General features: G+C 44.1%; 1 protein-coding gene across 1 annotated transcript in view; it reads left to right on the top strand.

The window, feature by feature from the left end:
- Nucleotides 1-22,410, top strand: part of GNAI3 (G protein subunit alpha i3) — a 38,270-nt gene extending 15,860 nt beyond the window's left edge. The window contains exons 2-9 of the mRNA XM_037050388.1: nucleotides 2,927-2,969; nucleotides 3,089-3,230; nucleotides 7,530-7,687; nucleotides 9,561-9,689; nucleotides 13,023-13,152; nucleotides 13,527-13,680; nucleotides 19,697-19,909; nucleotides 19,996-22,410. Of these exons, the coding sequence (XP_036906283.1) occupies nucleotides 2,927-2,969; nucleotides 3,089-3,230; nucleotides 7,530-7,687; nucleotides 9,561-9,689; nucleotides 13,023-13,152; nucleotides 13,527-13,680; nucleotides 19,697-19,887 (947 nt within the window). The 3' untranslated portion in view covers nucleotides 19,888-19,909; nucleotides 19,996-22,410. The remainder of the gene's footprint in view (nucleotides 1-2,926; nucleotides 2,970-3,088; nucleotides 3,231-7,529; nucleotides 7,688-9,560; nucleotides 9,690-13,022; nucleotides 13,153-13,526; nucleotides 13,681-19,696; nucleotides 19,910-19,995) is intronic.
- Nucleotides 22,411-26,367: the final 3,957 nt, after the last annotated feature.

Raw genomic sequence — 26,367 nt, 5'->3', positions numbered from 1 at the left:
AGGTCTGCATAAACCTTTGTGGAGCTTATATTTTAGTGGAGAAGATGGGAAATGAACAAATCTGTATAATATGAAGAAGAAGTGACAAGTGCTTTGAGAAAAATATAATGAAGTGAGGGGAGAGAGGGTGATGGGGTGGGGTTTTAGGTAGATTAGTCACGGAGGGCTGTTCTGAAAGAAAAAGAACATTCTGTAAAAACTGGCTCCAGGCAGGGGGAATAGTGCAGCAAAGACTGAGAGTCAGGGTCAAGCTCACTGAGAACCAGTTTGATACGTTGGAGGAAGAGCAGGAAAGCTGGTCTGACGAGCAGAGAGAGCAAATGGAGAGTGCTGGGAGTCGAGGGTGAGGAGGTGGGCAGGCTTCGGAGTACAATGGCCTCCCCACCCTCGCATTTCATTTTGAGTGTGATTGGAGGTTGGGGAGAATTGGGGGATGGAGCGGTGACAGGGTGGATCAGTGACGTTTTACAGACTTCAGGCACTGGCGCGTTTAGGAAGGTTTTGCGGTGACAGCCTGTGGTTTCCACTGTGCTTACTGGGATCTGCATGGTGCAAGAAGAAATGTTAGAACCGTATATTTATTTACTTAAAAAAGTAAATGGTACTAATACTTACCGTACATATTGGTACTGGCACGCACATCTCATCTGTTCGCTAGTTACTGGGACTGCGAGGCAGGGTGGAGCAGGAGGGAGAGGAGTAGCTCAGTTGTGGGTGTTTTAAGTTTGAGATATCTAACAGAAATCTAATGGGGTAGGAATATGTCAGCGGTGCCTTAGCTGTATGAGTCTGGAGCCACGGTTAGAAGCCGAGATCAGAGATCTGCCTTTGGGGGTCATTAGTGTAGGGGCAGTACAACAGCTTAGAGCCAGACTGTGTGAAGGCAGACTTGTAGCTTTGGCACCTACTGACTGTAATTGTGGACAAGTCAACTTGACATCTCTGGACTTTATTTACCTCATCTGTAAACTGGGGATAATAGTATTTGTCGCACAGGGTTGGTGTTGAGGATTAATTGGGTTAATACAAACAGTGTTTATAACAGTGTCTGGCATTCGGTACTCACTAGATGCTAACTATCAGTATTACCAGTTTATGGATGGTGTTTAAAACCATGAGATTAGAAGGCGGGAGTGAGGTGTGCGTGAGTTGACCGTGAGACAGAAGACAGTGTAGTGAGTTTGCACACTGAGGAGAGTGACTAGTGGGAAGAGAAGCTTGATGATATCTGTGTGAAGGAGGGTAATTGCGGCAGCCAAGACCTTGTGTAGGTAAAACGAGGTGGATGGGTGAGGGCACAGTTAAAGAGATGAGTCTTAGATGTAAGCAGAAACACTTCATCCATTGACGGAGGTAAAGAATACTCTTGGAGGTACAGATGGAATGAATGGTAGACTTGGTTATGGGAAAATGAAGAGTGTTTTATGAGTGCTTTAATTTTTCCAGTGATAGAGAGGCAGGGTCATCAGCTGATANTATCAGTATTACCAGTTTATGGATGGTGTTTAAAACCATGAGATTAGATGGGGTGACCTAGAGAATGAATGGAGATTGAGAAAAGGGCTGAAGAAGTCATACAGCCTTTAGAATTCAGAGCCAGGAGGGAGGAGACAGAAATCGCGGGGTAGGAGTCCAACCAGGAGAACGTGGGCTCTAGGAGCCTGTCTAGTGAAGAACGTGTTTCAAGGGGAGAGAAGTCATCAACTCGGACGAACTCTGTTTTAGAGATTGAGTAAGATGAGGACTGAGGCTTGACTATTGGCTTTGTGAAGATGGAAATTATTGGAGACCTTGAAAGGTGGTTTCAGTTGAGTGGTGGGTGTAACACCTGCCTGGAGCGGGTTATGTAGAGAGTCGGAGGCACAGAATCCGGGGACGTGAGTATAGACGACTCGGTGTCTGCTGTAGACAGGAAGAGAAGATGGAGTGGTAGCTGGAGGAAGGAGTGAGGAGTCCGGGAAGGCGGGAGTGAGGTGTGCGTGAGTTGACCGTGAGACAGAAGACAGTGTAGTGAGTTTGCACACTGAGGAGAGTGACTAGTGGGAAGAGAAAGCTTGATGATATCTGTGTGAAGGAGGGTAATTGCGGCAGCCAAGACCTTGTGTAGGTAAAACGAGGTGGATGGGTGAGGGCACAGTTAAAGAGATGAGTCTTAGATGTAAGCAGAAACACTTCATCCATTGACGGAGGTAAAGAATACTCTTGGAGGTACAGATGGAATGAATGGTAGACTTGGTTATGGGAAAATGAAGAGTGTTTTATGAGTGCTTTAATTTTTCCAGTGATAGAGAGGCAGGGTCATCAGCTGATATTTGGGAGTGAGGAGGGGGCCTGTTAAGTTTATTTGGGGGAGGGGCGGTGGTGTGAAATGGGCACCTGGAAAGGTGGGCTGCGGTGATGCTGGCGAACCGTCAAGGAGTGGTCCTTCGGTGGTTCCGGCTGGCAGGGGAGGGACCCGTGGTGTGCGTGTGGAGGGGTGGGGGTTGTAGCAGGCACAAGTGCTGGGGACGGTGCCTCCTCTGCACCAGCGTTGACCTATTTAGTCCCGCCACTGAGAGCATTGCTCTGGGAGCATTCTCAGCCCATGAGCGTTGACATAGAAATTAAAACGCATAGGCCAAAATTTTATAAATTCCTTCATTTTTGCCTTTGTTCAGTGTCCGTACCGTGTTTCATGTGGAGGATGAGTTTCTAGACGTGAGTGTGTTGGGTTATCACCTTGAGAATGCCTGCTTTCCACAAGCGGCACGTAGAGGCCTAGGACACGGCCAGTGAAGTTCGCTTGGTCGCTGATACATAGAAAGCCTCAGCAGAGTTTTCCCAGGACCTGTGTTTTCCGTTACTCTGGAATTATCACTCACGTTGATGTCAAGCTTTTGTGTTTGATTACAGATGAATTCAAAGTCTGTTTTTCTTCTCTTTTCAGGTGCCGGAGAATCTGGCAAAAGCACCATTGTGAAACAGATGAAGTAAGTTGAAACATGGCCTTTTTTTGTAAGGCTGCACTTCCTCACACTGCGTGCGAGTCCGCAGTCTCTTTTCATTTTAGGTTCACGGTTAATGATCTGTGGTTTTCTTCTCTTCAAAGAATCATTCATGAGGACGGCTATTCGGAGGAAGAATGTAAACAGTACAAAGTCGTTGTCTACAGCAACACTATACAGTCCATTATCGCCATCATAAGGGCCATGGGGCGGCTGAAGATTGACTTTGGGGAAGCTGCCAGAGCAGTGAGTGTTTCTCATTTCCTCTTCACTTGCCCTTCAGGACACGCAGTTGAGCAAAATTTGCTTCCTGTTTTAGGGGAATGAACTTAAGCAACAGAGTAAGATGTAGCCAAGTGCTCTGTGCTCGTTTGACGAGTGTTGGCAAAGGAGAGTCTAGGAAATGGGTTCTGTGGATATGCTGGAGGTTTCTGTGGTCACTGTTACTTACTCACTCCTTTTGCAGCACTGTTTTTCTCATTTTGTAGTAGTACATGGCAGTAAATTGGTGTGATCTAAAAGCAGTTGCCGTGATCTGTAGCTCTGCTTTCGGAGGTGTGGGGATTAAAGGCAAATATCAGTCTCCCAGAATATACTTGGTAAGGACATGAACTCCAGATCTAAATTTTGGAGGCAGCTTTCAGGTATTCGGGAATACGGTATCTCTGTGCTGCAGTGTCCTGTAGCCTATAGAATTGGATTCTGCCGTGGCCTGGTGTAATTCTTCTTCTTTCTTTCATTTCATAAAAAATGAAATTTTTTATTTCATTTAGTGCCCTTCCACCCTCCTCCCCGCAGCAGTCGCAACACTGTTGTCTGTGTGCAGGAGTCCTTTTTTCTTTTTTCTCATACAATTCTTACACACGGCAGATAGTCTGAAGTCTGCCGTGGATTAATTATAATGTACTTAGAAGGCCCTGAAGGTCTAGTTTGTAAATCAGGATGTTTGACACAGTGGGGAGAGGGACATATGAGGACAGGGGATCTTTTATGTCATTGTCAGCTAAATTCCAAGAGAAGGCTAGGAATGTATAGAAGGATGTTCTAGAACTAGTGGAGTCATCAGCCGTGTTCAGAGTATCATACTTGGTTGCTATGGCAATAAAAGGAAGTGACTTGGGGAGGCTACCTGAGAAGGCAGAGGCCCTATCTGTGTCTGTGAAGGAGCTTAGGGACTCTTCTAAGCGACTCCCAACTTATCAAATGCAAATTAATATTGATAAACAAGTGGGGAGATTATTGACGGGAAAATTAATACACGGGTGGTCATAATCGGATGGACTTAGACGAGGACACCTTAGAAGTGGCCTAGGGGAGAGAGGAGCTAGAGGAAGGCTGAACCGTGATGGGAAGAAGACAGCGGAAGAGTAAGAGAAAGAGAAATGGGTGCGACGTGGCTCCTACGTTTTTGTAAAAAGGTGTTGTCGCATCACAGAAATTAGAGACTTTATTTTTCTAAGCCTCTGAGCAGGGAAAATGTGATAGCTAAAATTTGTTTTTGTCTTCTTTCTATTTCTTCTCTCATCTTCTGCTTTTCCTTTTCTTCTCTTCCTACCAGCTTTCTCCTGTGTTCATTTTCTGTCTCCCTTTTCTCATTTCTTCCCATCACCTAATTCTGCTTCTCTGTTGTACAGGATGGGGCCAAAGTAGGTTTATGGTTGTAAGTACTTGAAACAGTTTATTCTTGTACTGTTATTTATTAATTATTTATTGTCCATAAGAACAACTGTAAACTTATTTTTGCCCCACTCTGTGTTTGCTGTGCCAGCTATTTGGTCAGTAATACTGAATTTATTCTCTTTGTTGGATTTTTCTCCGTCTCAGTTACTTCTTTTAGTTTCCTTTTTATTTTTCACCCCTTATTCTTCCTATCTCTCAACCATCCCTCCTTTCATCCCTTCCCATTATCAATTCGGTTGTTACCGATCTTTGGGTCCCGGCACTCCTTTCTCATCAGATGCAGGTGACAGTTTCTGTCTTAGTGTGTTCGTGCTGCAGTCACACAGTACCGCAGGCTCCATAGCTTATTTTCCACAGAAACTTATTTCTCAGACTCCAGAGGCCGGCAGTCCATGATCGGGGTGCCAGCATGGTTGGGCGGCAGCCCTCTCCCGGGTTGCAGACACCTGGGCTCTGGTCACAAGGTAGAAGGTGAAGGGATCTCTCTGGGATCTCTGGTACAAAGACAGGAATCTCATTCACGGGGCTCCCCCTTCATGACCTGAGCACCACCCCCAAAGGCCCCACCTCCTAACACTATCACGTTGGACAATTAGGATTCCAACATAGGAATTGGGGGTGGGGGGAGCCGAACATACAGACCATATGACCCCTTCTTCTTTTATTTCTTTAGTTTATCAAATTTGTCATCTTTGGGTCCTAATACTTCTATGTCACCAGATGCAGTTGACATTATTAATTCCTCTCAGGCATCCTGAGTCATCTAGCTTTCCATCATCCACCCATACTAGTCTATGAGTGTGTACGTCGTTTTCTGAAATTCCTCTTTTTTATACATAAGCATTTATGTCTCTTCTGTTATCCTTCTCTAGCTATTTATGGTTGGTTGGGGAGTGATTGGGAAAGAATAGCTGGGTGTGGGACAGGTTGCTTTTTCATGTCTGCTGAGGGTGAAGGTGTGTGTGAAGTTCATCGCAGAGAGGGGCCTCTTTACAGACCTATAAAGATTGCTGTGGGGAAGCAGGGTTGGTCAGTGGAAGAGATTACGTGGTAAGGAGAAAGTGCTTCCTCCTCAAACAGTGTTTACAAATTGTAGTCAGGACAACAAAATTAGGTAGCAGTAGTTCTCTGTTTTTTAAAGTTTCTAAAATTGGAATTATAGTATTATATTAAAAAGTGATGCTTATTGAGGTTTTTGAATACTTGCATGAGTATCGGTCAGATTTCAGAACCAAAATGGTAAAGAAAGTGATGGCCCTGGCTGGTGTAGCTCAGTGGATTGAGTGCGGGCCTGCGAACCACACGATTTCGGTTCCATTCCCAGTCAGGGCACATGCCTGGGTTGTAGGCCAGTTCCCAGCAGGGGACGCATGAGAGGCAACCATACATTGATATTTCTCTCTCTCTCTCTCTCTCTCTCTCCCCCTCTCCCTCTCCCCCCTCTCCCCCCTTCTCTTCCCCTCTAAGATAAATAAATAAAATCTTAAAAAAAAAAAAAAAGAAAGCGATGTACCATCTTCGTAGAAGGGCTTGCTCACTGTTTAGTGTTTGCCAGTTTATGTCGTTTTTCAGCTCTTCTCAGTCATCCATTCCTTTATATTAAATTGTTGTCTCTGGAAAGAGAGGAAGGGAATGCAGGTGTTAGGGAAAGTTCCTTAGACAGGGTTGGGCCTACAAATATACAGCCAAGGGTGCAGGAAAGGATGGGAGGAATGTTACTTGGCAAACGCTATCAGGGCTGAAGTCCCCCAGTTTGGCAGAAGCACTCAGTGCACTCGGGTTGGTTTTGCTCTGCTCTGCTTTGCTCATGTTGATACACGGGGCTCAGGGTTTTGTGGTTGGGATTGCGTCTGCCTTGGAAATGCTTTTTGCTGGCTGCTTGGTCTTGCGGACTACTTGTGACGCCACTGAGTGGTGTCTTCACCCTCTACTTTTTCTTTACCCCGAATATGCATTGTTTGAGTATTTGCATTTGCATAGTCATTTGGAAATCTGAGGCAGATCAGTATTAGATTTGAGTGGGGCACCCCCCCTGAGACTGGTGTTCCTTTTTGTACTGTCTGATGTTTAGGGCTGAGGGGGTAAAGCAAAACAGGCACCGTTCTCATGGCCCCTTGCGGTCCTTTCTCCCCATCCCACATTCCAGGTCTGTAACCGCTTACAAAGCCAGGCCTGTGGTTCATGACGTTCTGATCAAATCTCTCCTTGTGGTTTTCTCTTCTTCCTGCTGCCTTTTCCCCCCCCATCTTATTTAGAGGGTTATTACTTCTCTAGGGAAAATTTAGACACTGAATTTTCCCCGAGGGATTTATTCCCCCCGGCCCCCAGGCTCCTACACTTCTAAAATGCCTTAGTCTTCCACTTCTTCCTGTTCCCCTGTCTGACCTGAAGGGGAGAGGAGAGAACACTTTTTCCTTGAGTGTGTTTTACTGCCTTTGACATGTGTAGTCTTCACCTCTTACATGCTAGTCTTTTCATTCTATTTTTATTGTAGGCTTCCTTGAACAGAATGCAAATGAGTTCCATGTGTCTGTCTCCCAGGCCAGTTTTTTCCATCAAAATTTATGAGTAGCCAGGATGGAGATGTGTAGGTCAGTCAGAAGAGATCCTGGCAGGAGACGGCTGTGTGGAGAAGGCATAGGGGAGTGAAATCCTTCCCCATCTCTGCTCTGTGCTTCCACCCGCTGCCTACACGGGTGGGGACTTTATGTGCGTTCTCTCAGACTGCCCTGCCAGCCACGTCTCTCTCGTGCCTCGTTTAAAATACTGTAACATATAGTGCTGTGTTGGGGGGGGTGCATGTGTGTTAAAGAGACTCTTGTCGAGTCTTTAAGAAATGGAGAATCCCCATCTCTCTCTCTCCAGGATGATGCCAGACAGCTCTTTGTCTTAGCTGGCAGTGCTGAAGAGGGGGTCATGACCCCCGAACTCGCGGGCGTGATTAAACGGCTGTGGCGAGACGGCGGGGTGCAGGCTTGCTTCTGCCGATCCAGGGAATATCAGCTCAATGATTCTGCCTCATAGTAAGTAATTTCTCTCTATGAAACCATAGCAGACTAATTTGGTGACTCTAGAGAAAGTTCATTGCCCATCCTTAAGGAAGCGCTCAAGTAACAGAAGCTCTTCGAAGTCCGTGGACTCCTCAAAAATTGTTCAGTTTAGTTGTAGAGCCCTTGGTTATTTCCTGTGATTTGGAGAAAACCATTTCCTCTTGGAATGTAAATGGGAGTCTCGGTGCCGGGGAAATAGCTGTGTGCTGGTTTATAATCAGTAAGTGAGACTGGTGAGACATCTCTTGATGCCGGGGCCTGGTTCCCTTCCAACTCGGAAGTTCCTCTGCATCAGGACATTGCACCAACTGCCAGCTAACGAGGGAATTTAGAGTTGAAGCATCCCTTTTTCCCGCCCAACTCTCTGTGGCTGGGTTGCACTGTGCATTTCTCTGGGAAATCTTGTGCCAGATCATAGTAGCAGACTTCATGTTGAAAGAGAACGTTGAGTCTCTGGATGAACTTGAAGCATCTCTTGTCAAGGAAATTCTCTTGAGTGTTAGGTAGTTTTAGAAAACTTGTAATTAATACTTCTGTTAAGTTACAGCACGCCATCCTGTTTTGCTGCTTTTACAACATGTTTGTTTATAAGGCCTATATTCAGAATGTCGGGGATTTTTTAACATGCATTTTAGGGGCTTGGTGAGCGCTCGTTAGTTGTGTTCTTTACTAAATGAAGACACTTCTGAACATTAAGGTATTTTCTCCAGTATTGTATTTCCCTACTTTTCCCATCCTCATTCTAGCTTAAATTGTTATAACAAGAAATTAAATGTTATTTGAAATACTTACTTATTCTTTAAGAGAAGATTTGACTTTAGAAACAGATCAGGATTCCTGCCCATCTTGTAATAATTTTTTTAAATTGCATATAATTGGTAGCTTAAATAATTCTCCCAGTAATCATCAGAGCTAGATTGTAATTTTTTTTGTCACACATTCAGTAAGCTCTAAATCCTCCCACTGCACCTGAAGACTGTGATTACAAAGTTATTTTTCCCTAATTGTGGACCTCAGCTTGACTGATTCCTTATTAATGATTCACTTACAGTGGCGCCACCTGTTCTTCACTTGTCAGGCCAAAAAATCTTTAGAAACCCCGAAATCTTGAAGAATTTCGTTTATCTTGGAGGCAGTCTTTTCATTATTTCACTGGCAAACTAAATTGCTTTGAAGCATTGACAGTTGGTTTTTGGCTTAAATTTTTTAAAAACCACAACTTTTAGTTTCATAAATAAAACCAGGAAATTCTAATTTGTTTTCTTTATTTTTATTATTGACACTATTACAGATGTCTGCCTTCCTCCCTCCTCCTAGACTCTCTCCCCCCTCCTGGCCATCACCACGCTGTTGTTGGGGTCCGTGGGTGATGCATACATGTATGTTCTTTGGCTCATCCCTTCTAGAAATACTCATTGAGCATAGTTCTCTTTTTAGTGTTAGTAATTCAAACACTCTTCTCTAACATCCCACCGAGTGTTTAAACACACAAATGACCCATTTACTTTAAATGTCAGGGGGCTTTTGTTTTGCTTTTTACACTGTGCAGTGCACAAATGAATTGGTATTAAATTTCAGGAATTCTAAGAATAACATATTTCTATATTTTTAACTTCTTTTTTTAACTTACATTTCCATATTTTTAATTGACCTTTAATTCTGGTAGAACTAAAACTACGTTTGTGTGATGTCCGCAGAACCTACTTGCGTTTTCCTGTTCTGGGGTCACGAGTCCCTACTATCTCTGTGGTACTGAAGACCTCATTCTGTTCTGCCACTTTCGTTTAGTGTCTGCTTTTGGCAAGGAACTCGTTTAGCCCATTGACTTGCTGTGTATTTTATTTAGTTACCTCAACGATTTGGATAGAATATCCCAAACCAACTACATTCCAACCCAACAAGATGTCCTGCGGACAAGAGTGAAGACCACGGGCATTGTGGAAACGCACTTCACCTTCAAAGACCTGTATTTCAAGTAAGTCACTAGCCTTTTGACTGGATGAGCCAAATGCAGATTCTCTTCTTCAGTTAGTGTCTGTAAGTTGAGGTAGAATTTCTCTAGGCAGTATTTCTTGGTTTAGAAACTTACTGTATTCATCAGTCAGTATTTGAATGCTGGAGCTGTAGGAGCCCAGGCCTTTCTTCTTTCCCCAAATAACATCGATATTTCTGTCCATTCGGAGGAGCTAAACTCAAAATTAATTGTACCTTAGGTATCAGTAAAAGTAATCCTGTGATTACCAGTGTACTTTGTTTTTAGTTTTGTTCTTTTCAGCTGCTTTTTTTATTCGGACCATGGAAACAGGTATTGAGTGTTGCTTAGAAGGGGGACAACAGTACTAGTCTAGAAGAACAGAAAGCCAGCTAAGTGGCTTTGTCCTGCTATTTGGCATTAAAATAGCACTGCTTTTCTCACCACTGTCCGTCCCTTCTGACTGAGTGCATGCCCCCTTAATTTTCATGCAACGGAGCTCATGCAGTCCTGGCTCTTGGGCGGATCTGTGCTCAGCATCCTGCAAAACTGAGTTCTCGGTGCAGCGCAGAAGGGAAAGAGCGACCTGGGGGTGGAGGCATTAGGGAGGTATGATACAAACGGGTGGTTTTAGAGGGAATTCTAGTGTCAGTAGCAAAGGTTTTCTCATCAGCGTTAGTAATTGTAAAATCGACTCCAGCTTGTCTCTGTGTCAGTGGTCTTTTGTGTATGTTAAAACTGTCTTGGGTTCCTGTTTTCTGCTTTTGGGACCTTTGAGATTAGAAGCAGACTTTTCCCCTTCAACATGTGGTGTTCTTTTTAGCTCCCTCCTTACATGTGTATGCAGAACATGGTGTGGGCATTGTTGCACACACGTAACTTTTAGCTCAGATCTCTCCGTTTTCGTTTCTCTGAAAAAAATTGATTCAGAGCATTTGTGAAATCCATGCAGAGTTTAGGTATTACTAGATGCCAGTTGAGGTCTTGAAATCTTTACACTCCTAGATCAAAACCTGGTACAGGAAATAGCAGTTCAGCCAAATATTTGTAGACTGGAAGAGCTGCTTCTCTTTAGTGTTGGTGATTTTATTGACCAGGAGTGGCAGGGACCGCTTGGATTGTCACCCACAAAACCATAAGAATGACTTGTCTCTTTGTGTATTATTAAGGTTAGCAATCCATTTATAATCAAATGTTGCCACCTTTATTTAGTGTGGGAAACGTTCTTGTCGATGTCATAGATTGGTCTTTCACTGGTCTTAGGGTAGGACCCACAGCCACATCAAATGAAGGTGCCCCCCGACTTGATCGCCGGCCTGTAGATGCCGAGTTGTGAAGTGCCGTCACCTCCTCCTCGCCCTCATCTCTGGGCAGAACCACTGTCCACGTGTTCAGATGTTTACCGAGCACTCGCTCTGCAAGGCGTTGTGCAATTGCTTACTTGCCCCGCAGTTGTGCGGTGTGTTTATAAAATGCTGATGTGTTAGTGAGTGATACTGTAAACGTTATTGTGTGCTAAAAGCCCACCTGGGGAACTTCATACTGTCCCACCAGTTTTGTGAACTTTTCAGAGGAAAACTGAGATTATTGGGGTACCATGGTATATCTCCTCTTGAAAGACATCCATGGTGAAATACATGATGTTAGCTTTCCTGAAACTCGTAGTGTGACCCTATATTAGGGCCAACCTGTGATTGCATCATTATAGGTGTCATGACCAAAGGTTGGAAAATAGCACAAATCAATCAGAAGAAAAAGTTGGGTCATGAAGAGATAAGATGACTCGGGAACACCTGTAATAGCATAAGCAATTAAGTAAATAAATAAGTAAACAAACAAACACGTGGCTGAAAAAAGAGGGTAATAAGATGACTTTTCAACACATTAAAAAATTATTCAACTATTTCTTCTCTTGGTCTCTGCTGGGGGGCGGAGTCTGTGAAAATAGACCCTCAGTCACCGTAGATCTTAGACTAAACCAGCTTGGCAAGGATTTTAACCTTTAAACGTTTTGTCACTGTTATCAAACATATATCTCAAGAATGTTTAACCATTTGCATGCATACCTGCTTATATCCTAGTACCAGCTGAGACAGAGCTGTGCAGGTACACCCTGGTCGGGTAGCTCAGTTGGTTGGAGCTTTGTCCCGATATACCAAGGTTGTGGGTTCGATCCCTAGTCAGGGCACCTATGAGAGTCAACCACTGAATGCATAAATAAATGGAACAGCAAATTGATGTTTCTCTCGCTCTCCTTTCTTCTCTCTCTAAAAAAAGAAACAATACATATATCAATAAATAAAGCTGTGTGGCTGCTGCTTGTGTTTTGGAAGTAGATGAGATTGTTGACAGAAATTAGTGACTCAGTAAGTCAAGTAAGCCCCCAGAAGGGAGCAGTGGACCAAAACTGGTCTGGAGGGAACATACAGTGCGTGAACGCTTTAGGCTTTGCTATTATTAATTAGGTTCAAACAAGAACCTAATTAATAATTAGGGTTGAGAAACATAGGTTAAGTGTTACTTTTAGATATTGGGCTCTTAAGAGTCCTACTATAAAATACAATGTGCTTTTTTCCATAAGTAGTCTCAGAAACATTTTCTTCTTTAAGGAAGACATATCTCAATTATACCTCAATTTTTTTAAAAAAATTAAAAAGTAAGAAAAATAAACTTGTGACTCAGTAGGGAGAAGTTATAGCAGAGAATGCAAGTTGGGGATTTACAGTGTGTCATGTTCTCTCTTAACTGAAGGGGTAAACCACTGGGGGGAGCCACAGCCTGGGGGGCAGGAGTATGGGTGCTGGAGTCCATGCCGGGTTCAGACCCCGGCCCATCTGTTAGTGTGTGCCTTTGGGCCCTTTATTTAACAGTTCGGTGCCTCCACTTCTTCATCTGTACTCCAGGGGTGCTTCCCAGAGCGGTTTGAGGGTGAAGTCAACTTAAGATGTTGAGGGTAGTGCCTGACTTCATGGTAAACACACAGTAGATGTTAGTTACTGGTACTCACTTCAGTTGTATTATTCAGCTCCTCATTTTTCCTTCCTTTAACCCACTCCAGTGCTTACTCTGCTGGCTTGGTATCTGATACAAGCTTTGATTAGAGAGGCTAAACTATTTCTCTAAAATGAGGATTTTGATTATCCCAAAGTTTTATTTTCTCATGTTCTGTTTTAACCACAAATAATTACTTTGATTACATTTTATCTGCTTCTTTGTTTGTCTTTCTGTACAAATGGGATTTGGAATATTCAATAGTGGGGAATTCCCTAACCATTTCAACTTAGAGAGGTGTGTGTGTGATCTTGCTGAATTTGTGCTTTTTCCCCCCTTACTCAGGATGTTTGATGTAGGTGGCCAAAGGTCAGAACGAAAAAAGTGGATTCACTGTTTTGAGGGAGTGACAGCAATTATCTTCTGTGTGGCCCTCAGTGATTATGACCTTGTTCTGGCTGAGGATGAGGAGATGGTATGTTGGAGCTGCTGGTAAAAAGCCTGTCTGATGCGTCCAGGAAATGGGGAATAACTCGTAGGAAAACTTCGTGCATCCATGGGTTCTTTGAATCCAATTTAATATCCTTAATTTTTTTCCCTTGTCAGTGAGATTAGATTTTGAGAATATTCATTCATGCCTTGTTAACTCTTAAAAGGTATGACAGCATATTGAGCATGTGGGCAGGGTTCAGTCCTCTTGTCCGCTGGTCTCCCTTTCCACCCCCAACCTCCCACGAGCTAAAGGGAGGAGGGCTGGCCCGGTCCCACCAGTGCCGTCTGTTTTGCCAGGAACGGCTGATCCACCTTTCCTTTTTATTGCTGACCTGTCACCCTTTATTTCTTTTTTAGAACCGAATGCATGAAAGCATGAAACTGTTTGACAGCATTTGTAACAACAAATGGTTTACAGACACTTCAATCATTCTCTTCCTCAACAAGAAAGATCTTTTTGAGGAAAAAATAAAGAGGAGTCCATTAACTATCTGTTATCCAGAATACACGGGTAAGGAGTCATGGAGGGTTTTGGTGGAGGTTCCCATCTTAGGTCAGCACCTCAGTGACATTCCTGCAGCCGCCTTTCGTTTTGTTTTGTTTTGTTTTGTTTTGTTTTGTTTTGTTGACCTTGTGGGGAGTGTTCACTGGTACTGGTAGCAACATAAGCGTGTGATTAAGTCTAAAGTGCTATTCCACATAAAAACAACTTTACTAGTTCGCTTTATTTTTCTGTCCTCATTTTTTGAGGAATATGGAGAAAAATAAAAATAAAAATTTGGTATAAATACATTCAAGAAAATACAAGGAGAAGGTGCAGTCATTGCACTCAAGAAACTGACATTAGTAGTAAAAGGAGACACACACACAAAGAATTTTCATTGTAGTCTGAAATAGCCATTCATAGAAGAATAGAAGTAGGGGTTACCTCTCTGAGGTCGGTGTAGTTTTTCTCTAGAGGAAATGACACTTGGAGTGAGACAGGAAGAGGATGAATTAGAAAGCACCAGGTAGGAGAACAGAAACATTTTAGGGAAATGGAATAGCATACGTGAAAATGTGGAGGTGCCTCAATTGAGGCACGGGTAGACATGTTTTGCCTCCTCGCACAACCATGGAGAGAATTACAATTATATCTCAAAAGAAATAACAACCAGAACTGTCAGAAAATCGAGCTACGTGGAAGTCTGACACCCAAGGATTTAAAGAAGCCACACTCACCCAGACAGGTGTGAGGGGCAGAGTTGCAGAGACAGGAGTGGAGACACGGTGTGGCACAAAGAGGGCGTGGCCATGGAATGGGCAGTCCCACCCTCACGCATGGTGGATAAATTTCAGGAGTGATATCTTGGGAGCAAGCAATCCAAGCCCCAGATCAGACCTCATAGCTCAGAGTTCCAGCACCAGGAAGATGGATTCCCCCATAACTTCTGGCTATAAAAACCACTGGGCATTGGGGTGGTGTGGGAAACTGCCAGATTTTCAGGAGAGTCCATTTAAAGGGCCCACACAGACTTAGAACATAGCAAACCCACCCACTATGGGATTCACCACCAGGGCAACAGCTGGAAAGATGCCAGTCGCATACAGGAGTGGGTGAAGTGACTGGAAATGGGGCGAGTGCTGGGCAAGCCTCCAGAAGCCTGGCAATGGCATTGTCCCCTCTCTAAGAGGCCCACACAGCAGCACAGCAGGTTGCCCTGCCCTGGCGATTACCTAAGGCTCTGCCCTACATAATTTACAGGTGCCTTTTCTAAGACAGGGAGTCAAAGCAGCTCTACCTCATACGCAAAAGCAAACAATAGGAGGCTGCCGAATTGAGGAGACAAAGAAATACCGCCCAGATGAAAGAAAAGAACAAAACCCCAGGAAAAGAACTAAACAAAACAGAGACAACCATCCCGTCAGATGCAGAGTTCAAAACACAGGTGATCAGGATGCTCAGAGCGCTCACTGAGTATGGCAGAAACGTAAGGGAAGAAACAAAGGTTACACTAAGCGAAATAAAGAAAAATCTACAGGGAACCAACAGTGGAGGTGATAAAGCTGAGAATCAAATCAGTGATTTGGAACACAAGGAAGGAACAAATAGAACAGCAGGAAGACAAAAGAATAAAAAAAAACAAATGAGGATATGCTCAGGAACCTGTGGGACGACTTGAAATGTACCAACGACCAAATCATACGGGTACCAGAAGGAGAAAAGGAGGGAAAAGAAACTGAAAACTTACGTGAAAAAATAATGAAAGAAAAATTCCCTAATTTGGTGAAGAAAATAGACATAGCAGTCCAGGAAGCACAGAAAGTCCCAAACAAGTTGGACCCAAAGGGGACCACACCAAGACACATGGTAATTAAAATACCAAAGGTTGAAGGTAGACCCTGCTGGTGTGGCTCAGTGGACTGAGTGCTGGCCTAGAAACCAAGGGGTTGTGGGTTCACTCCCCAGGCAGAGTACGTGCCTGGGTTGTGGGCTAGTTCCCCAGTTGGGGGCATGCGAGAGACAACCACATATTGATGTTTCTCTCCCTCTTTCTCTCTCCCTTCCCCTCTCTCTAAAAATAAATAAAACCTTCAAAACAAACTTAAAAAATTACCTAGGAATAAATTTGTAAAAAGAGATAGAGAACCTTAAAAGCAACAAGAGAAAAGCAGAGTTACCTGCAAAGGAGTTCTCGTAAGACTGTCATCTGATTTCTTAAAAGAAACCTTACAGGCAAGAAGGGGCTGGAAAGAAGTATTTAAAGTCATGAAAGGCAAGGACCTACATTCAAGATTACTCCATCCAGCAGAGCTATCATTTAGAATGGGAGGGCAGATAAAGAGCTTCTCAGACAAGGTAAAGCTAAAGGAGTTCATCATCACCAAGCCAATATTACATGAAATGCTAAAGGGACTTATTTAAGAAAAAGATGAAAACTCTGACCATTAAAAGGCCAACAAATTTACAACTATCAAAAACTGAATCTTAAAAAAAACCAACACCAAGAAACTAAGCAAACAACCAGAACAGAAATGGAGTCATAGAGATCATTTGGAGGGTTATCAGCTGGGAAAGGGAAGGGGAAGAATGGGGGGAAAGGTACAGGGAATAACAAGCGTAATTGGTAGGTACAAAATAGACAGGGAAATGTCAAGAATAGTATGGGAAATGGAGAAACCTAAGAAAGAACTTAAATGCATGACCTATGGACGTGAACTAGGGCAGGGATTGCTGGAAAGAAAGAGGGTACTGGGTGGAGGGGGGGGGAATTGGAACAACTGTAATAACATAATAAAATATGTTTTCAAGAAAATGAAAATATGGAGTTAAAAAATGACATCATTTGTTCTGGATCCTAGTAGGAACTTGGTGTAGCTGGAACTTTAAGTGGGGGAAGGACTGGTTGGAGAGATGGCCAGGCATGCTCACGGAGGGCCTCGTTTCTCTGAGACAGTAGGGAGCTCTGGAAGGATTTTAACTGGGGTGGATGATGTCCTAGAAACTGCTTCAAAAAGATTATGTGGGCAATGGCAAAAAAGATAGTAAGGGAGTTTAATTAGGACTCTGGAAGCAAGCAAAAACTTTCGGTGAAGATATAGAAGTTATGGCAAGAATGCAAAATGCAGAGGTATCTTAAGAATGCAGCTAGAACTAGGAATTAGAAACTAGCAGGACCCCTGGAAACATTTCTTTCCCTGTTCTCTCCTCTTTGTCTTTATCCTCTCTCTCCTTACCAACTTTTTCCGCTGCTCAGTTTATGTGGTAGAAGGTGGTCCTGCCACAGTTCCTATGTCTCCTCCATTTAAAAGACTAAGCTAGACTGGGGTCAGTTGGCCCCACGTCCAAATTCCTAGGAGAGACATGACCGCCAGGGCTGCAGTGCTCTGACCTTTATTTGCTGCGCAGACACTGAATGCTGACTATGTATGAGGTGGCCAGGGTAAGGGTGGAGGAGGAGTCACAAGTACTCCCAAGAGCTCTGTTTTTTTTTTAAGACTTTATTTATTTTTAGACAGAGGGGAAGGGAGGGAGAGAAACATCGATGTGTGACTTCCTCTTGCATACCCCGCATTGAGGAACCTGGCCCGCAACCCAGGCATGAGCCCTGACTGGGAATTGAACCAGCGCCCCTTTGGTTTGTAGGCCAGCACTCAATCCACTGAGCCACACCAGCCAGGGCCCATGAGTTCTGTCTTGATTGGGTGCTGGTGCTGTGCTTTGAATTTGTATTCAGGAATGTAGATATTGAAGCGTCCATGGAACATCTAGATAGAGCTCTCTAATAGACAGTTACATGGCCTTGGAGCTTGTGGGGTAAGGTATATTGATTCGAGATAAAATATGGAAATGAGAACAACGACTTAGGATAATGATACAGAATGAGAAGAGAAAAGGACCACGAGTGGAATGAGAAAAAGCCAGCCTCTATCGACAGGAAAGAAAGAAGGGTTGATAGAGGATTAAAAGAGAAGAGCCAGGAGAGCCAAAGTATGAAAAACTAAGAGGAGAGTTTAAGCAGCGAGGGCTGGTCACTAGTGCTATTTACAGAAAAAGCGAAAGATGCACATCGGGAAGTGGCCTCTGGGCTTGGCCGTTACTGAGAGCAGTTTCAGTGGAGTGAATGAGTGTGGGGCCAGATGAATGTTTATAGGCTTAGAGGTAAGAACTGTAGCGAAAGAAAAGTTACAGAAAGTGGATGTGATTGGTGGAGCGAGAATTGTAAGCAGGTAGGGAAAGGAGGAGTCACGAGTCCGGGTCTGATGAGGGGAGCAGAGTGGCATGTCCGTGTGAAGGGATGGTGTTTGGCCATGAAACGGAGCCTTCCTTCCTCTTAATGTACTGATGGGGCTGCAGCTTGGGTGAGCTCCGTAAGCATCGTGCTGAGTGGAAGAAGCCAAACACAAAACATCACATCTGTGTATTCCTTTTATGTGATACTTCCCAAACAGGCAAATCCGTAGAGATGGAAAGCAGATTGATTGGCTGGTGGTTGTCAGGACTTTGGGGGGTGGGGGAATGAATGGGGAGCCATCATTTACAGGGAATCGAGTGCCTTTCTGGGGTGGTGAACAAGTTTTGGAACTAGAGAGCTGGTGGTTGTGTAACTTTGTGAATACAGGAAATGCCACTTATAGGTTACATTAATTTTACCTCAACTTTTGAAAAAAGAGTCTAGACAGAGCAACTGAATTTTGAACCAGAAGAAAAACATCTCTCAGACCAAAGGTGCAAAAATGAGTAGAGATAGCTGGAACTTTTAAAGCCAGGTGTTGAGCTAAAAGGTTAAGATTCTAGTCTAAGCCCCATGGAAGTGGGAAATGCATTGTTCTGAGTGAGGTGGGCGTGAGCTCTGGGCGAGTGAGTTTATGTAGGGAGTAGGCAGGTTTTAGGGGGGGAGGGAAATCTTTCCCAAGGCAAGTATAAGTATTGATGTTAATGTTCCAGCTGGGACTCTTCACACAGAGCCAAGAGCCCTCATTGCCACATATTTTGTGTGTGTGTGTGCGTGCGCACATACTTCCAAGCCTCATTTCCATTGACTTTATTCTTAAGGACCCTCACAGTCCTGCTTTCCCAAGTATCAATTTATGTTCCTACCAGACAGAATTGATTTTTCAATCATCTGTCTCTCTTCGATTACTGCAGATCTGAAGAAAAATATTTCAAGCAGCTACCAAGCTGCCTTCCTTCAGTTCTTTAAATATTCTGTTTAAATAATACCTATTTCCTTCTTAAGTTTTTCTTTGTTATTTAGTTTTTGTATACTTAGTTGCTGGTGTTTGTTTTTTGTTATGCTTAATGTCACTGAAAGCAGCCGCTGGTTCATAGGAGGGACTGTGTTTCTGTTGCATTTCCCTGGCCCTGCAGCCGTTTTCTCTGGCCCTGCTAAGTAGATGTGCGGGCAGACAAGACGGTGTAGGATGTAGGTGATAGAGGGTGTTAATTACAAGTGGGTTTGCTTTTGGTCCCCCCACCTTTAAAAAAATAACAGCATTATGGAGATACAGGCCACATACCATAAAATTCAGTACTTAAAGGTGTATAATTCGGGGCTCTTTCCCTTTGCATCTATTAGCTTACCTTTGGCTGTTTAAATTATTGCCATATTGCCTTAACTCTGAGGCTAAGCGCCCTTAACAATAGAATGATTTTGAAAAGTGTGACTTAGAGTTACTTCAAGGAGCACACACAGGCTTTGTGACCTTTTAAACAATTGTGTTCTTCTAGAAACGCATCCACCTACTTCCCTGATTTCTTTTTATACTTTCTAGATATTTGGCCAAAAATTGTCAGAGTTAAAGGGGAAAGAAATACTTAAAGTTTTATTTTCTTGGATCTTTATGTGTAATGATTTTGTTTACTTTTTAATGATATGTGTCTGCTCTCAGGAAAAAATCTGATAGTGGTTATAGAAATACAAGAATCTGTTCATATTCAAAGTGGGGTCACACCCCCTCTCCATCAGTAAGTGGTGCTGGCCTGACTTCACTGAGTTCAGGCGGCTGTTAGAATTTAAACTGAGGGTATTGGGTGTCTGCTTCAGGTTCCAACACATACGAAGAAGCAGCTGCTTACATCCAGTGCCAGTTTGAAGATCTGAACAGAAGAAAAGATACCAAGGAGATCTACACCCACTTCACCTGTGCCACCGACACCAAGAACGTGCAGTTCGTGTTTGACGCCGTCACGGACGTCATCATTAAAAACAACCTAAAGGAGTGCGGCCTGTACTGAAGCACATGGAGGCAAACAAAAGGTACAACTTTGGACTGTTCTGGTAGCAGTGCTGCAGTGGCGCGTCTTAGTAAACCTCCGCTGATTAAGAATGTTCTTCTTCCCTAGTTACTGCAGTGTGGAGTGCCGAGACCAGACTTCTCTTGCTGTCTCTCTGGGCAGCGGCAAGCACGAATGGGACCAGCAATGGTGGCAGCATGCGGAATCTTAGCACTCTTTAGCACAACCTTCTGTACTAGGGAACTCTTCATTGACCCGAGATGCTGAAATCAGACATTGGAATTGGAGCAGCTGTAAAGAATCAGGACATCACTTGGATTTCCTACTCTCAGATGTTTAGGGCAGATGTGAAATTGAGGTGCTGCATCCCAGAACTTCGATACATAGCTTACTCTTTTTCATTTTTACTTCTTCACAGACCATCAGTAGTTCTTTAAAAAAAATTTCCCATAAAGAATAACTTTACTAAATTTCATTCCTTTGTTTACAAAAGAATCTTTATTAAACACACAGTCTTAACTATGCACATGGTATGAGCAGATCGTCTTAAAAACATTCCTCTTCGTAGGACCTGTTGTTTTTACTCTTGGTGTAGTTAGAATGTAGTATTTCCGTAATAATCTAATTCTTCAGTTGCGGGGCTAGTAGAACTGTGGCTTTTTGGATGAAATTTATGTTACTATCCTGTTGAAGTACCACTATGGTTTCTAAGTGCTGATTACATTGGAGAGTTCCTTAATGAGATTCTAGCTCTCTGTCTCTCTAAGCTTAGGGTGGAAGGCTAACCTGGTTTATGCTGATTACCAAATCACTAGACAAACGCTTCTGCCATACGTAGGCTAAAGTCGGCCTCTTGGGGAGACAACGCAGGGCAGCTGCCAACCAGAAATGCAGATTGCTCGCTTTCAAACAGAACCAGTGACTCCGCTGCTACGTCCCTGTAAACCAACCACTTCGACTCTTGCTTGTTCGTCTCAGTCACAGGGAGTTTCGTAAAAGATGCCCTTTGTTTCTCATCTTCCATGGCTTTTTCTGGTGTGGGAAACATCTGAAGTGTATTAACAGTGCATGCTTTTCCTTTGTAACTGAGGTGCCAAATCCCTGTTTGCCATTGTTTTTATTGTAGCAGCGTTAATTATAGTAATCCTTAGTACCTTCTTTTGCCGAAACTATTGCATTTTGGGGTGTTTTTCCCCTTTGCCGTGTGTACAGATTCTAATCTGTTAGAGTTGGCAGCAGTATTAAAATGGTGAGTAAAGAGTCCAGGTTTGTTCCTGTTTGTAACTAGTCCTTTCTGGAAATATTTTCTTGTGTTTCTTTTTGCCCTTGCCGAGTGTGCTTTGGGCTTTGTCTGAGAGCAGGTTTAGGTGGAAAGGTTCCCTGAGGGTCTCGTCTTTCAGTGTGATAGTGATGTTGCTTCTCCGCCAGTCTGCGGCCTTAGGTCCTGTCTGTGTAAGTGATCTGCTCAAAGCTGTTTTCCGGGCTTACATTCTGGTTGTGAGGAGCGCCCCATTCACCTCGGCCTGCAGTGTGGTTTGTACGATGCACAGCAAGTGTCACTACCTAGTGTGTGGTCCTGGGGAGGCAGACGAGGAGGATGCATTGGTGCATTCCGTGTTTGTAGTTGGAGCAGTGCCTTTTGGGGTCCAGTCTTTCAGGGTTGGATTCTATTTCATCTTTTGATGTGACCCTTCACTAGCTAAAGCGAAAAGAGATGTATGGTGGTCATCAGATCTGGTTCAGAAAGTAAGCCGTAGTAGTGCAGTGCCTTTATTGGTAGTTTTTGTTTTTTGGTTTTTTTTTTCTTTTCTCTTACTCTTTTTGGGAAAGTATATGCAGATGGTGAACTGTGTTAGCTAACAAATTTTTTTTAGGCTTGGGAAAACTGTATCTAAAAGAAAGAAAATGATCAGCTTCAATTGGTGATTGACTTATGCCCACAATGTAAATAGGGTTGATAGTTCTTGTTTGTTTTGAATTTATCTTTACTGTACTTTGTAAATAGAATCATCCCGTTATGAGAGCTGCTCCAGTTCCCTTACCTGGAGTCGTTCCATAGTGTGGACTAATGGGGGGGGTGGTGTTGGTGACCCAGGATAACAGATTACCAAAACAGTAATATTATTTTAAAATGCATTTTGTATTTTCACTTGAATACGTCTGTATGTTCATTTTTAGCTCTTCGTTAGTGAAAAATAGTTCTCCACTTCTTGGTCTCTACAACAGTCATATTTATTCTTTACGTGAAGGCCATCCCTTACCCACTATCCCAAATAACTTACCTGAATGTGCATTCCGTGTGGGCACAGGGCACAATTTAAGTCAGTGGTTTTCAAATATGCCTTACGTCAAAATCTCCCGATCCATCTCAGAGACTGACTCTTGGCCAGTGGGCTAGCAATCTGTAATAACCTTTCAGAAGGTTATTCTGATCATCAGCCTTGCTAATCACTATTACATTTTGAAATAAAAGATTTTTTCTTAGAGCAGAACTAGAATATGGGTGTGAGGCATCATATCTACTAGGATGGAGAAAAAAGATTGATATTTGTAAGCAAAGAAACTAAAGGTTGCCCGGTGTCCTATCTGGAGAATGCTGGAGATTTGTGGTGGGTCATGTTTCAGAATTCAGGTGGCCAGGCTTTGGACCACCATGAAATCGCATGTCAGAACATTAGATTTTAGTAAATGAAGGCCAGTGTGCAAAGGCCCCGGCAGGAAGGCCTGCGGGGCGTGCCTTTGACAGCCGTGCCTCCTCCACCTGGCGGCCCGGCTGCAGAGTCGCCATCCGCCAGACTCCACGTACGGAGGAAGCGTTCTGCTGCTTCCCAGCCCGTCTTCCTGGCCCTATGCCCTCAGCCTCGGGACAGGTTTCATCTCCTGGCATGAGCATTCCAAAAACTCCTACAGTTGTTCGTAAGTGGAACTTGAGATGACATTTTCCTCTTAGACTGTTAGATTTTTTAAGTCTAGTTCAGTGTAGCATTTCTTTATTTTCCCTGATGGATTGTTTTTTTCACAACGTGTTGCATTTGAAGAATAGATGGACCAAAATTTTTACAATTGTTCTCTTGCCTTGTTCTTCTTTATATTTTCCCATGTATTTGCTTTATTACATGCAAATTTTGGAGTATTTAAAAATAATTGCTGGCTCTCCTAATTCGTTCGCCCACCTTATTTTCATACATGCTGGTCGTTGGTCTCTGATTCGTAGTCGTGACTTTCTTTGGACACTTTTGTCTGGCCTAACTAGTCACCTTGTCCATTATCCATTTGCGAAGCATAGTTCTGGAGTTTCCCGTTGCGGAGCTCCTCGATGTAAGTCGCACGGAAGGTAAAGTTAGTCTCGTTCCTATCAAACCCTGCCTTTGACCGATTCCCCCCTTCCAGGTGTTCAAAAAAATCACAGTCCTCTCTACTCACTCATTTATGAAAACCGAAACCAGCACTGACTGACTCCCTTCACTCCCGGCACCTACGAAGTCTTTCATATGCGGTGCTGCCTGAAAGTCAGCTCGGTTCCCGGGATGACTGCCCGGTCCTTTTTGTATTCTCCGGGCTTCGCAGCACAGGTGAGGGCTGTGACCCTGGACCAGCCACAGCTCTCCGCAGAGCTTCCAGGCCATCCAAGTGCAAGAGAAAACCAGGCTGCTTCGAGGCTTCACACTGAAAGTCTTGGCCTGGGCGGGTAGCTCAGTCCGAGTGTCACCTGGATGGCGCTGGGTTGATTTTCGGTCGGGACACATACCAGAATCAACAATGAGTGCACAGAAACGTTGGACAAGGAATCAATGTTCTCTCTCTAAAAGACCAACTTGAAAAGGTTGATCTTGCTACCAACTATTGGGAAGTAAAAGAAAGATGTAAGAAACCCTGGAGAACTTACTTCCAGGATGGTCGAGATGTGTGTCACCTTACGTTTGTTTGGGGTTTAAACACCATCCCCCCACCCCTGGTTTCCCATAACCTTTTACAGGTTACTTACTTCCACCGAGGAGCACGCACATCGGGACAAGTCAGGGCGGGGCCGTTACTTCTGACGCTGTGTGGAGCCCAGGTCTAGTCTGACCCAGCCTTCTCGGGAGTAAGTTGGTAAGGAATGGCGTATGGGAGTAGATACCCGAGATGCAGGATTAAGGTGTGTGCACTCCTTGGCTAAGCTACTACATTAAGATGTCTGAGCCCAGTCTGGGAGCAAGTACTTTTAAATAATTTCCCAGGTGGTTTCGCTGCAGCCAGCCTGGGCCAACATTTAGGGACAGCTGAGTGGCACCTAGTATTAAATACCAACATGAGCTGCACACAGGTAACAGCAACATCCCCTGTGGACGGCTGAGTTATTTTTATTTGCTAATAAGCACCTTTTATGCGTGGCTTACAGTGCCTTCCCCCCAAAAACATTTAGTATGAGGACTGTCTGATCAAAGAACATTCCTACATTTTATATGTTTCATTTTTATGCAAAATTAAAACAAGAAATGGGCTTCTAAACATTGTATTTCTTTCACTGCATTTATTTATGCAGTGGAAATTGAAAGACACACACACCAAAGCAAAGATAATACCCCGTGACAGCACGACCTGTGGGTGTAAAACCACACACATACCATCGGTGGGAAAAGAGCAAAGCTTGTGGACCTGAACCAGAGAGTGGAGGGCTTCTGGAGGGCTTGGGGAGTGGCAGGTGAGGGGCGTGGCTGAGACGGGTGTGAAAGGGTCTGTACGCCCAGCACTAATGTCATCTCTGCCTGGAGACCAGGGGGTCATGGAGCAGCAAAGGTGGTCATTTTGCTCAGCCGGACGCACCATCTCAGGGCACTGGCCCTCGCTGTGCTCCGGGCTCTGTGGGAGCACAGATGTTAAGTTTTGTACAACTTGGTTTTCTACCTCCTCACCCAGTGATTTGCAGCCTTTTTCCTCTCCTGGCACACACAAATCAATTATTAAAATTCTGTGGCACACCAAAAAATATTTTCTCCAATTTGACAAAAAAAATAGTTATCATTTTGATTCCTTCACACCAGAGGGCTATTGTCTTGGTGTTGTCATTTTTTAATTGGACACCGAAGAGAAAACAGGTCAGTACCCTGACCAAACAGTCAGATATTACGTGTTTTAAAAAGTCTTGTGGCACAGCCATTGAAAATCGCTGTCCTAACCTCTGCTACCCTCCCGGTATGCACCCGTAGTCCTTGTGCGAGAGAGTCCCAGTAGACAAATCGCAAGAAATTACGTGTTGTACCTGTTCATTCTTGCTCATGTGGGATAAAGGTCCTGAGACCTTGGAACCTTAGGAGGCTGGAGAGTTGTATGGTGTGCTGGGTTCTGCTTTTTCTCTGCATCCAGCTGGCTGCGGAATCCATCTTACACCCCTATTCTGTTAACTAAAGGAGGCTTCATTACATCCTCCGACTGCAAAGTTCCGTGGTTCTCATCAAATAGAAGTCACATTGACAAGTGCTCTGTAAGTATTCCTGGTTCTCAGGCCAGCACCGCACTACACGGAGGGCATCCAGGGCAGTCAGACCCACAGCAGCGCTCCTGGGGCTGGTTGTCTGCTCCCGGCATTGTTCCCCATGTTCATTTTGAAGACCTGAAATGAACTTCAACTATATGTGGAGCAGGTGAAAGGTCTTTATTTTGCATTGAAGTCCAGTTTTTTATTTTCATATTAGCACTTTTTCATGACCAAAAGGCAGAAAGGTCCCTTCTGCTGTTTGACCCCCGTGAAATGTCTTCATGCTTTGACCTAGCAGGACCCCAGAGGCTCCGACACAGTGGTGGTCCCCGCCCGACCCTGAAGTCCTGTTGGAATCCTTGCCCAGGGGCCTGTGCCGGGTCGAGAAGGCAGGGGGCGCCAGGGCCTCTCCCCACTTCACCTCCACCCGGCACATCACCAAGTATAGACTGGGCTTTGAATGCTGTCACTTCTCACTGCGGGGATGGGGCCGCCCTGATTGGACTGTTCCGGCTCCATGTGGATGCATTGTTTTTATCAGACTAGGACTTGTTGCACATGAAAGTCTTTAATTGTTTTTAACGCTGAATTTGTGTGCTGCTCTCATCCAGTCCTCCACAGAAACATAAAAGCACATTCCAGTTGCCATGTACGCTTTTCCATTGTTTTATTGTGATCAAATATACAGAACATCAAACTTACCACGTTAACTATTTTAAAATAATTAACTGGCATTAACTACATTCACATTGTTGCACCACTTGCACCCCCAGCCAACTCCAGAACTTCCCACCTTCCCAGCCCAGACCTCTGTCCCTGGAAACACAGACTCCCTCTCCACCCAGCCCCTGGTAATCGTCATTCTCCCTCCTGTAAGTGGACTCAAAGGATGTGTGTCCTTTTGGGTCAGTCATACTGTATTTTTTTGTGTGTGTGGGGGGGTGGGGATAACAAATTTCATCAGGTATACAGGAGCCTTGGAACCTAGTTTCCATGGGGTGTGCGGATCACCAGTGTGGAAT

The sequence above is a fragment of the Sturnira hondurensis genome, unplaced genomic scaffold (genome assembly GCF_014824575.4).
Source record: "Sturnira hondurensis isolate 20B ecotype Veracruz unplaced genomic scaffold, ASM1482457v3 Scaffold0006799, whole genome shotgun sequence".
Taxonomy (NCBI): Eukaryota; Metazoa; Chordata; class Mammalia; order Chiroptera; family Phyllostomidae; genus Sturnira; species Sturnira hondurensis.
The sequence above is the reverse complement of the archived record's forward strand: the minus strand, read 5'-3'. Positions and strand labels throughout refer to the sequence as shown.